The sequence below is a fragment of the Apteryx rowi genome, unplaced genomic scaffold, assembly GCF_003343035.1.
Source record: "Apteryx rowi isolate R43461 unplaced genomic scaffold, aptRow1 scaffold_277, whole genome shotgun sequence".
NCBI classification, from domain to species: Eukaryota; Metazoa; Chordata; class Aves; order Apterygiformes; family Apterygidae; genus Apteryx; species Apteryx rowi.
Window position 1 is genome coordinate 1,055,281 of NW_020449163.1, and position 13,226 is coordinate 1,068,506.

At 35.7% G+C, this 13,226-nt stretch overlaps 1 protein-coding gene across 5 annotated transcripts in view; it reads right to left on the reverse strand.

The window, feature by feature from the left end:
* Positions 1-13,220, reverse strand: part of OXNAD1 (oxidoreductase NAD binding domain containing 1) — an 18,880-nt gene extending 5,660 nt beyond the window's left edge. For 3 of the 5 annotated variants that reach the window (XM_026068616.1, XM_026068613.1, XM_026068611.1), the window contains exons 1-5: positions 12,704-13,220; positions 8,961-9,123; positions 8,621-8,684; positions 6,494-6,600; positions 2,811-2,952 (exon numbers count right to left, since the gene is read on the reverse strand). In XM_026068616.1, the coding sequence (XP_025924401.1) occupies positions 2,811-2,952; positions 6,494-6,600; positions 8,621-8,684; positions 8,961-9,091 (444 nt within the window). In that variant the 5' untranslated portion in view covers positions 9,092-9,123; positions 12,704-13,220. Of the gene's footprint in view, positions 1-2,810; positions 2,953-6,493; positions 6,601-6,909; positions 7,020-8,620; positions 8,685-8,960; positions 9,124-9,632; positions 9,744-12,703 lie in introns of those variants that run through there. The other 2 variants (XM_026068612.1, XM_026068614.1) reach the window with 2 other exon arrangements.
* Positions 13,221-13,226: the final 6 nt, after the last annotated feature.

Below are 13,226 nucleotides of genomic sequence, written 5' to 3' on the forward strand. Positions count from 1 at the left end.
CAGAAGTGAAGCCTCCACAAGAAATTTCTTGTAGAGCCACTTTTGCATTTGCTACATTAGAGTTGTAGAAGAAAAAAATCAGGGAAAAACATTCTCTCTTCATCCTCTACTTGTATTGAAGAAATGATTTCTTAAAGAAAGATGCCAAAGTAAGTTTTTTGATCATGGAAAACTAAAGCTATAATAAAGAAAACATTTTGAGCAATGTCTTCATGGTACGCAAGTACTGCTTCTACTCCAGCTTGGCCACCTATATCTATATGAAGGGTGAAACTGAAGTATAAGGAAATCAGGCAAGTTCTCCCACATCACAGTAGGTTAACAGAACAAATTGGACCAGAAAACAGAACTCATTTCAGACTATATAGATTTTTTTTGAAGGATAGGGAAATAAAGAAGGCAGGAAAAAAGGGAGAGAAAAAGAGAGGTAAAAAATACAAGAACTGCTGAAAAAATAGCAGTTAATTATTTACTGCTAATACTGTTAATTATTTAAAAGTGCTTCCTCCAGAAAATCCTTCTGATATCAGGAAACAGTAAGTGAAAGAAGACAATCTCCATTAACAACAACGATATAGTAAGAAAGGTCCAAACACATAACAGTTCTATCAGGAGGAGGAAGGAGGTCCTTTGGAACAGGTATGGCATAGAATCAAGACGTTCCTAAAGTAGCTAGCATGACGATTAAACAAAAGTCTCCTGCCTTTCTTAATTATTGCATAAAGTATTCTCTCTCAATTATAGTGTAAGAAAATCAGCATTTAATATCTGAAACTAATTTCACTCTTCCTTCTCAACGTACACTGCCAGGCTTTCTCACCATGTTTTAGTCTGTTTTAGAGAAGCACAAATCTAGAAGCGTTCCAAATTCATATGGCACAGGAAAGACATAGGATATGGTCTCCTTCATGGAAATAAAGAGAGTTTTTTTTAATGAAGAAACATTCTTACTCTTGTCCAGTCTGCCTCCATCAGCTAATGCTCATGTTGAATGGACATAGGCCAGACGAAGAATATCTCTTAACCAGTATTTTGCATCAGCAGTCTCCCACATATTCTAATGCTTTAGCCATGGCAATAATAACTGTAAGTCAGTGTTCAAGAAAAAACAATAAATTCTGGAGTAATGCTGTGGGAAAGTGTTGTCCTTTAGCCTAGTTTGCAGATACAGCATTGAAACCATTTAGACAGAAAGGGAAAGCAATACATTATACATACATTTTACGACATAAAAGGCTGTGTTTTCCTGAAGCTATAAAGTACATTGTGATGAAATCTGTGATTTTATATACAATAATGTTAAAGCTTAAATATAATCACCTCTGAAAAAAGTTAGATGCAGTAAGTAAATGAGGATTAATTACTCCCGTAACACCTTTTCACCCTGTGATTACAACATTCTTTATAAATAATTTTTAAATGATTAAGGTTTTTAACCACTTACACAACTTTTTCAAATTCTAGGTTGCTACAGTTTTTCCTTCTCCCTTCCTAAGGAAAAGTATGCACTCTTGTTTAGATAGAAAAGCTGATACATACGCTGCTGGTTTTTCCACAGCATCAGATTTGAATGAGCCTCCCTGTTAACTAAAGACTTCCTTGTAAATTCAACCAGAAAATTCAGCAACAAATTCAATTATGACATCAAAAATCCCAGCAGAGTCTCCAGAGATAGGAAACTACGAAGTTAGGCTTTTCATACTCTCTAATGAACAATACCAAAGAAATAGGCAATCTTCTATGTAATATGTAGCCCAGTGTCATGTCCACTGCATGTTCTACACAGCATCACAAAAAAGGTTATTTCATTTAAATTCCAGTGGAGATAACTTGATATAACACAAATTGAAATACTGTGCATGATCACATGGTAACTACTAGATTAGTATCACTCTGGATATTCTCAATTCTTAAATAGTAAAGTTGCATCAATCTTTACTAAACCCTGTTGGCTACTGACGAGCACTGCAATACTTGTAAGCCTGGAAGAATCTGTCAATTTAAACCCTGCAGCCACATTTAAGAAATACAAATGGCAGGCAGAGAACAGTAAATAGGACAGATCATAGTAAGTAGGATGGTGAACAGAACAAAACAGTAGATAGGACAGGTCATTATGAAATATGAGCAACAGAGAAGGTACCCTTCTGACTCCAGCTAAGTAGGGTAAACAATCAGTAGAGATGAACAAAACACTGCAAGAGGCAGAAGTGTCAGACTTTACTTCTAATACAGCAAAAATCAGGTCTTGGACTATTTACTATTATAAAATTACATATATTTAAAAGAATACTGCAGAAATTCTAAAGTATGATGTTGCTTTGCCATTTTACAAAAAACAATAWAAATATCTCTTTTCTCCCCTTTAATAATTTATATTTTTGTCTGACAATGACTCTGAGTTTTTATTTGTAGAAACGGTCAGGAATGATGGCAAATTATAAGCTATAACTCTGTAATGCATAACACAGACTGGATTCAGCAATAAGACTTAGAAGCAGGAACATAAGTTAGAATAGTGTTTTTTCAACCTTCTTCAGTGCATGAATTCCAGAGGAGTGACAGCCCTTATAAATGCTGACTGCAATATCACTGTAAGTCCACAGACCACAAGCTGAGTCAGAAGATCACAATAACCAAATTACCACATCAGTATCTTATTTCAGTCTCTTAGGGAACAGAGGGCTTTAACATTTATGTTGTATTAAAAATGACTGACCAAGTCAACAGGATTTTTGCAATCCATATCAAAAGGTGGTCTGAAATCAAAAAAAAGGCAAATCTCACAATCAACATTTAATATCATTTACCTCAGTGTGAATCCAGTGAGCAGGAGGATGAACAGCACGCTTTACTGCTAGCTCTAATATTCCATCTCGTTCCAACAGACCAGGGCTTGAACATATTGAGAATCCCCCAACGACAGAAACTCCAGGAATAAAGAAATCAACCCTGAATATTGACCAGAAAGAAAAGTTAAAAAAAAACAAACAAACATGAAAAATAATAACCAAATATTGTTGCAAACAAAGTGGCTGGCTTTATTTCAATTATCTTTCCTTTACAAAGACATCTTCATTTTGTTCACAGACCTCTTCCAAAAAACTAAGGACTCCAGCTTGAGTAACACCATCTCATTAGAGTTATCTTCATCTAGAAAACATGTCATCAAGTGCAGATAAAAAAAAACACCTTTATTAAACTAGCAGATTTTTAAACTGTTCTGCTTTGAGCATTAGATGCAACATCTTAAGAAGAAGCAGAATTGTAAAGTGTTTAAATTAATTATTTGCATATTAGAAAAACAAAACAAAACCACAGCATAGTCCAAAGGAATGGTTTAAATTCTGCTCTTTTCAGTGCTTTTTTTGCTCCCTTTAATTTTCAAACACAAGGCAGCTGAGAAACTAATTTTGGAGAAATTGCTCTTGATTGCACACTTTCTTTCCTTGGGAAGATGAAATATATGAAGTTAAAACACAGTGTGTAAAAAATTTTCTTACGTGAAAAGTCAGTCACTACAGTGAGCAGAACTGCTATACATATTGAACTACAATGCCCTCTGGTGGCAGACATACTTTTCTAGTTGGTAGAAAATTGGACTGCAGTAAGTTATTACATTTTTTTAAGTGAAGTTAAACCATGCATGACCTTCTACAGATTAGAAGGTAACATACAGCTAACCTTTTGCAATTAGAGAGAATGGAAGACAAGCCATTACTACATGTGGGCTGTAATTCATTTTCATAAAGTAAAGTTTTGATATTCCAAATAGTATCAGAAAAAGTTAGGAATTGGTTTATGATCTAACATTTAAACCTCTATACTACCAAAATCTTTAAATATTTCAATTTTCTGCAGGACATAGCAAAATCCCTATATTTCAAAAAAATCCTAACATCTAAATTCAGTTGTGCTGCTCCTCTCAGGGACTGATACCACACTGGTAAACAACACCAACTACTATAGAGTGATTATTCAGTTCAAGCCTGAGTTAGGTTGGCTTCAGTATTAGCTAAATAAGAATGTAAGGAGAAATATAGACTGCCTTTCACTGCACAGACATTTCCTTTTAACAAAAGAGCTGTATTCTTCATGGACACCACAAAATGTTAAGGGAGAAGAAAAGCACTTTGAATAGCTTACTACTTTCTGAAGAAAAAAAATCTTATCCACTTGCTCCCCACAAGGCTTCACCCTTCAAAGAAAAATATCCTCTCTCTCAAAGTATATACAAAGTTATGACAGACAAAATTATGACAATACTACATTGATACAATTTTTTACTCTATGCTAACAAACATGATGGCTCATAAAGGTATCTGACTGCAAATAAAAGGTGAACAACCAACAGAAGTTGAGAAGGCTGGCTGATCTGAAAAATCAGTCATTTGGCTTATTGCACTGTCTCAGCTTCTGCAGCCCCACTGACCCCTAGGGCTCAGCATCTCCGGCAGTAAGGATCTAAGAGATTAGAGAGGATGATTCCTATGTTGCAGCATTTACTAGATCAAAGGACACCTCAAGAAGCTACCAAAGCTCTTTACCACCCTCTGCTGGAAAATAAAGTAATCTTAGTATTTTGACTAACGTAAAAAATTAAGAAATTATATTTATGCGGTAAAGTGACAATCTAGATAGGGTTAAAATGTTTTCCCTGAATTATGAGGGAGAAATTATTTGTGTCTGGGAAATACACATGCACAAACATTGCTGTGAAACCTTAATGTAATTTACTTTTTACCTTCTAAATTACTAATAGAGGCGTGTGTTTCTTTCTGTATTAGTATTTCTTTCCCAATTACCCAGTTATAAGAGATTTCAGTGCACAGTATATTATAACATAGCAGACTAGCTTGTATTTCTGATGGCTTACCTCATTTTAGCTATGCGCCGTAAGAAATTAAAAAAATGCTATTCATAACAGTAAAAGTGAAAAGAATAATTCTAGGGGCAAAAAAACCTATAAACTGACAAAAAAGAGAGAAAGAAAAGATGCGAAACAGAAGATCTCACAGTGGTTTTTCATTTCTCTCATTTTAAAGGTTACCTAAGCCAAATATGTAAGGAAAGAAAACCATTAGTAATTGCTAGAGGAAGAGTTCAGAAACATGAAAATAGTAAATTCAGAACGGATGACAGCAACAAATCTCTCTATTATTACTTTAAGTCATATAAAGATCAAAACCTACTAGCATGCTTGCAAAACAAATTCGTTTTTGCTTACGAAAAACTGGATAATTAAAACACTTTAAAATACACTGCAGTTACAAACTTTGGTTGTAACATCTTACTAYGGCAAATTCTAACAAGGTAGCCTTTTCTACTGAGGAAATTGTGGCCTGATTTTTCTTACTGCTCATCAAAAAATGTGATCACAGCTTATAGCTACAAGTATAGAGAAGTTGTTGTACATCTTACAATAGCATTAGAATACTTCCAAGGAAGAAGAAAATGAAAAAGTAATTATAATTAAAGCTTTCGGTTTTCAGCATGACAATTGCTAAAGCATTTTTGAAGGATAAATGCATTTTCCAAGTACTGGCAAGCAAGAATTTAATATGAGTCACTGCACATGTGCAAAAACTGCATCAAATTACTTCACAGACACAAATTATTGCAATCAACATCTTGTCTTCTGGTTCTAAATTTAAAAGCCAGCATATTAACACTACATGAGTAACATATACTGTTAATATCCTAGCAACTATACTTTGATTCCAGCAAAACCACTCTCAGCTGGCCAAATCAATAAAAAGTTTAAGAACATTTAAATGACCAATGCCAAAAGCAACTAGTCATARTTCTAAATTAATCTTTAAGAGAAGAAAAGTGATGGAGGTGAATTATTTTTAACAAGGAAGGAAAATAAACAAGAAAAACCACTATGACCCTGGAAAAAAGCTGTAAGGGTTGTTTAAGCAAATAGTTAATTATTTCAAAGGCCTAAAAATTCAAGTTAGTTTGTTTTCAAGTACGCATATCTGTATTTATATATTAAACTGACCTATCAGGCTTAATTTTCAGATCAGAACTTTTAGGAAATAAATACAGGATATCAGGGAATTCTGATTTAATTATAGAATTATAACACCAAAATAAATAACTTGCAAATCAGCAACACTCAGTCTTTGCTCCACTATAAAGATGACCAGCAAATAAAGACTGTAAAAATGGCTTGCAGAATAAAGTGCAGTGTACTTTAAAGTACTCTTGCAGAAATATTGTAACATATATAAATCAGAGCAAAATATTGAAACAACCAAACATTTAAAGAATATCCATTTTTGCCATTTTAAAACCAATATTAGCATATTTAATAACAGCTATTTTAAAATTATGACAAATATAAACTGTTTCACAGAACACCTAATAAAAAAACCACTATATAACATAAATTTATAAATTTTTCAAAATTATCAGAGGCCCCTTCAACATTTTATTACACTTTTCCTCTGCTAGAATTTCCCCCTCAAATATCAGGGGATCTTACCATTGTCCTGCTTTGAAAGTAAAGTCTTTATTTGTGATAGCCAAACGAAGTCTTTTGACTGTCTCTGATTCATTGGTGATTCCACACACTTTTGCTTGTGAAATCATCTAACAAAAAGAAAATAAGTCATTGTGTTATGWAGACAGCATTTTCTGCAGAAGTACTCAAGAATCTCTATATGAGGTATCTATCACTTCGCATGTTACCTGCAGTGTTTCATTACCTAAAGCATCAACATTTTTTCACTGTGATAGAGGAGTGGGAATAGATTCACTTACATAGTCATTGAATGGAAAAATGGCTTTCTATTTACAGCTCATCATGTCTGTCAGTTTTGTCAGGGTTAATCTAAACTTGTATATAAACTTATTTTACTTCAGTTGAAGGGAACATAAAGAGAAGTGATTGCTAGTTACCACTTTTCAGACTCTGACATTTACACAAGGCAAACATTCCTGTATCATTCCAGCAACAAAGTAAAACCATCTCTGACGTAAAGACTGACAAAGAAAACTTCAGTAGCAGCTGGTCTCCCTTTAGAAGTCACTGGGAGAATTCTGGACCTGTATCTGTTCTCATTTAAGTAATTAAATGCATTACCAATCTGAAAGAAAATCAACAAAGCTTACATTTGTGCATTTACACACATACCCATTCACACACATAGACATCTGACATATATATGAATTATGAACACAGGGAAACTGTGACACTGGCATTCATTTCTAGTTAACAGCAGCATTTTTGTTTGACAAGAAGACAGGACTGGATATGAGCCATAGTTATTTTATCTCATACCATTTTTAAAGTAGAAAGAAAAACAAATTATGAAAGATAATACTTTTCTAAATGAAAAGCAATCTTGCAACAGGATGGACTACTGGGGAGGAGCTCCTCACTTAAACTCCTTGATGCCAATCAGCAGAACATGGATTACAAAACCCTCCCTGCCTCTCCTCTTCAGGTACTTTTGAGTTATGATTAATACCTATTTTCTTCTACAAAGAAAGTAAAGCCCTAAATAGTTTTCTAAATGGATTGATTTACATACTCTGTTAAAAAATGCTAATGCCATTTACCACATTAGGAAATACTAGAACACCACCACAACTCTCTATTTCTCATCTGTGTAAGATCAAATAGCTTACAAAATGAAACTTTAACCAACTATGCTCTAATTTAAAACACATGACAGGAAATTAATTTCTTCATAAAGCAACATTTGAACATGTCTACTGTCCCATAAAACAGTAGGACATTTGCCAATTTAAAATGAAGTGGCATACTTTTCCACTTTATCAGACAGAATTAAATGGGAAATGCAATCATTCTAAGTTAACAAGACAAGCATCAGATACATGATTTATATAGCTGTTTTGATGGAGAAACCTTACATGCAAGAAATGGACATTAAGTTTTGACCTTCTTCCTTCTCTTCTTTACTCGTCAGTATACTCCCTAATTAGTTCTTTGGCCAATACATCCGACAGAGCACTGGAAATCTGATTCTCCATCAGAATAAAATTATTACAAAAAATTAATTTTGAGTTAGGGCAAGCAAAGACTTTCCATCAATATTTTTAGACAACAGGATCCAACTGGCCCTGAGCAAGAAAGCAGTGAGGAGGAGGACACAGTATTCTGGACTTTGCATTTGTATTTCAAGAAAGCATCAGGCTTTCCCTTTTTGCAGGGAAACCTSCCTGCAAAATGCCTACACTTTTATGTTTCCTTGTATGTTATGAAAGGATTTTTTTTATTTTTTTTAATCTGGAATTTGGAGCACAATARTGGAATCCATAAAAATTTGAGAGGCTTGTACATAGAAGATGGATAGTAGTATGATTTCATTATCTATCATACTCTATAGTTAACCTGAGTTCTGTTAAATTTCTTATGTAACATAAACAGAACACATAGGTCACTGACAATTTTTATACCTCATTAAATTTCACCATTGACCTCAAAATACACCTATTTCACAACAGTAGCAAATATGAAAAATGAGGGGAAAAAAGGTAACAAAACTCCTGCAGAACAGAAAATGAAGCCTAACAATCAAATAGAATTATCCAGTTTCTTCACACCATAAAAAATTAGCTATATCCCATAGAACAGGACACCAACCTCCTGGCGAAAATTATTTGCTGTTCTCTCTAGATGATCCATTTTTCTTTTTGATTTTGTTGTGCTGCAACAAAAAGCAAACAAAGATAATTGTCATTTCGACAACTGTGTTAGTGCCCCTTAATGATATAAATTTCTATTAACACAACAACTTGCCAGTGTAATCCAGCCTACATTCCAGATGACRAAAGACTAAATAAGAATTAAATAAAAATATATAATCAGGAATTAACTAAGTATTTACAGATACTATAACAACTTTTCAGCTTCATTTTGACAGTGCTATCATCACATTATCTTTAAAAAAAAAATTAGCAGTGTTTGTAGATGGATAACCTACCCATTCACTGTGCAGTGACAAAAAGCAGAGTGCCTCAAYACCACCAATGCAGAATGAGTGGGAAAAATTCTACTAGTACCTCTCAGTAATTGAGGAATAGTAAAACCCACAGAAATAGCAGCACAGGCCATGATGAATAGGTTTTCTTCAGAATTACCAGCTCCTGAAAAAAACATATAAATATTTATTAAAGAAGATACCCATTGTTTGACACAGCTTGTTTTCACCCTTTATTTCCCAGAAATCAGAAAGGCCAAAGCTCAGCTGGAACTAAAACTAGCAGAAAACACGTAGGGTAACAAGAAGGAATTTTACAAGTATGACAGCAGCATAATGTAGTAAAGGGAAAATGCGCACCCATTGTTTGAAGGGGAAGACAACCTAGTCACAGATGGTATGTAAAAAGTTGCAGAATGCAACACTTCTTGCCTCAGTCTTCACTGGCAAAGTCTGCTCCCAGATCTCTGCTTGTACCAGTAGTGTTTGGGAAGGAGGAGAGCTAAGACTGGGGCAGCAACAGTTTAGGGACTACTCTGAGAAGCTGGATGTATTCAAATACATGAAACCAGATGGGATACACTTAAGGGTACTAAAACACAGTTAATATACTAGTGAGGCCATTGTCTATCATCTGTGAAAAATGATGGTAATCAAGGAAAATTCTCAACTCACTGGAAAAAGATTAACGTATGGCCATTTTTAAGAGAAGCAAGAAACAGGACCCAGGGCCAGTGAGCATCACCTCAGGTCCTGGGAAAATCTTAGCGCATTTTCTCTTGGAATCTGTGAACAACAAGAAAGTAATCAGGGAGAGTCAACACGGACTTACCAAGGGCAAACTATACTTGACAAACCTGACCACCTACTGTGTCTGACCATGCATATAAGGGGCCAGCAGTGGTGCAACACAGCTTGACTTTACTATGGCTTTTGACACCATGTTCCACAGCATACTCATTAGGAAGCTGAGGAAGTAACAAGTCAGATGAATGGACTGTTGGAGTGGTTGAAAACTGGCTGGCCAGACAGGCTCAAAGGCTTGATGTCCAGTTGCTGGCTAGTAACAGTAGGAGTACCCTGGAGTTGATACTGAGGCTGATATTGTTCAATGAATAACTTGGATGGTGAGACAGAATGTAACTTCAGCAAACTTGTGGACGATACTAAACTAGATGGGTGGTTGACAGGCTGAATTGGTAGCGCTTCACTTCAAAGGGATGTTGAGAAACTGCAGGACAGGGCAACAGAAACCTCATGAAATTACAGAAGTGCAAAATTCTGCACCTGGGACAGGCCTAATCCAGGGCTGGCAACTTTCCTGCTCCAAATTGGAGCTTTGATTAGATGACCCCCAGAAGTCCCTTCCAGCCAACATATCTATAATTCTAAATGCTCAAAGAATATTTACGTTTGAAAGACGATCCAACAGTGAATATGCGTTCCCTTCTCATTGGTAAAGGAAGGATTCTGGTTGGAAAATTTTATAAACATTAAATAAAACTGTTTGTTTATAGGTTGATTTAAGAACACATGTATCCCTCATTTCCTGAAAGATAGTTCTAGAACATTTAAAAGATGATGAAAGAAATACACACAGCAACACAACAAATGTTAGATCCTAGATAATAATTACGGTCTGTAAACAGTTAAGCAAGAAGTAGATCCTTATATGCACTAGAGTGAAAACATGGTGTGAAGTTTCAAAATCGCATACTAAAATGGAGCTATGACAGAGAAAGATAAGCTGACCACATACAATATTCAAAACAAGTTAGAAATGTCCTTTACTTATAAAGTGCAGGAACAGGTTCATAGCGAGCCAAAAGATCTCTCTCATTGCTTGTAAATCTGCCTTTGTTTTTCTAAGATGGATTAGCATAATTCTCTATCCTATTATCCTCACCTATCAAATTATTGTATTATTTCTATGATGCAGTCCCTTGTTTCTTTAAAGCATTCTTAATCTTTCTCATCCATTTAAATATCTTTTGCAGCATTCTTTTAAAGCATATAATTTATTTTCAAAATGTTTTGTTTTTCATTTTGAATCCTTTGAAATGGCAATGATCCAGCTTGTTTAACTAATCAGGCCTATACTCTCTAGGCTTTCACTAACAGCTGCATTGGCTGGTCATTGAGTAATTTGTCCTGTTCGTAATCTTGTACAAATGAGAGGCAGAGCTTTCATAAATTAGGCTGCTCAGAGATGGAACACATTTATTGTAACTACTTAAAATTGCCACTTTCAAGTATAAGAAATACTTTCTGCACCTTTTAACTGTCCATAATTTGTAATATCTTTTTGGCATTTAATTCCACAGCAGCTTGCAACTTTTTAATGTGGAATTCATATAAAAACAAATCTTCTGCCACCAGTGGGCAAAACTACTTTTGCTGCAGTATATACAGAATATTCTGTTTCAACAAAATACCTCAATACTTTCTACATGCAAATGTTTAGAAGCTACTGATTAGTAACACAAGCATCAAAATTCAAAAAATAGTTTAGCAGGACAAAGTATGCATCTAATGAAGAAGTCGCACCCCACCACATCAGCATGTCCAGTCTGCAAACCCTCTGGGTTGCATAAATTCACGAGATTAGTTTATAATCTGGAGTCTTTTAGATATTATATTTTGTTTATATCTATCTACCTCCCATTTCTTAGTCTTCCAGGCAATTTTTGGTTCATATTTTCAAGCTTTTTACCACTTTAATTAAAAGTAAAAATGGAGGAATTTCGAAAGTGGACATTCTTATGTAAGCTGCTTATTCCGATAGCTGTAACTTTAATCAAACACCACAAACTCAAAAAGAGCAGATAAAGTCAACAGAATTAGTGATGCTAGGCTTGGAAAGCCAAGGACTTATAATGCAGACTTAATTATCCTTTTTCAGTGCTCCATTTTTTTTAAAATTATCACACCCTTCAAAACCCATTCTGTAACTAATTGCTACTAACCACAGCGACATCTTCTGGTAAAATAAGTGGCCTAACTTTAAAATCCATTAAAGATTCTGGACTGTTTATTTCACATTCTTGCTTTAACCTAATCATATGGCTGCATATGATTGACAGCCATTTGAAACTAGTCTCATCTTCACTACTACTTTAGGAAACAAATATTTCCAGATCTACACATGAAAATGTAAAAAAAAAAAGGGGGGGGGAGTTAAATATCAGTATACCAGTATGTAATACTGAAAAAAAATGTCAGTTTTAGTTTTATCATAGCAGCTACAATTTTGAAATCAAGGCTGAAAGATCCTATTGATACAGCATATTTTAAGACTGAGAATCTAACTTCAATTAAAAATAACTCTTGAACAGTAGTCTATTCCAAAAAGGACACTTGTTTGATTTATACTGTCATCAATCACTTTGCCCTCCTGAAAATCACAATAAAACGAGGTTTAATTTTCACTCTGTAACTAATAAATTCCAAAATCTCTTTTAATGAGTCCTGGTTCAAGAGTCATGCCTTCACAACATGTGAACAGACCCTCCTCATCTGTCACCTAAGCAACTTTCTCGGCTCATCCAGCTCCTAAGCTCCCAGTCTGGTGGGATGCTCTCAGTGAGTTTTTTTTCCCCTCTCTTCTTTCCCAAGCCCTTCAGAAACAGCCCCCCTAGTACTACCTTTCTTCCTTTACTCTGCAGAGAGAACGAATGCTGGTGCTGTGTGTGACCCCTTCCTCTCCTCACCTAAAACCCAAACCAAGTAATTCATTTYCTCCTTACCCTCTCATCCACTAGGCCTGGATAAAATCAGTCGGTGCATCTCTTCCTTTTCACAATGCTACACTGAATCCAAACGGAGAGAGTGACTTTTAGTTACCTGCAAAACAAGAGTAAACTACTACAAAAGTTAACCCAAGAGTTTTGAGAGGAAAGCAATGACTCTTAAGCAAGTGGGATAGAGAACCCTGTGCAAAAAGCAACCCCATATCGGTAAGATTCGCTTAATAAACACGCAGTCTTTCCTGCAGAAGTCATGGCTGCAAACAGCCTTTCCCCTTGCCCTAGCATTAATAAGCACACGGCGGGAGGGCACGGGAGAAGTCTGCGCCGGCTGAAGCGGGGCAGCGGACAGCATCATCCACACCGCCCTCCCGCCTCAGCTGTGGGAAGGCGAGGTCGCAGCAGCACCCTGCTGGGCCCCCTCAGCCACCAGGGCCCCCTGCTCCGTGCCCCTCCGCTGGGCGGGAAGGCGGACTTGCGGGGGCCGGCGCGGCGGTTGGGGCCATTGAACCGCCACTCTCCT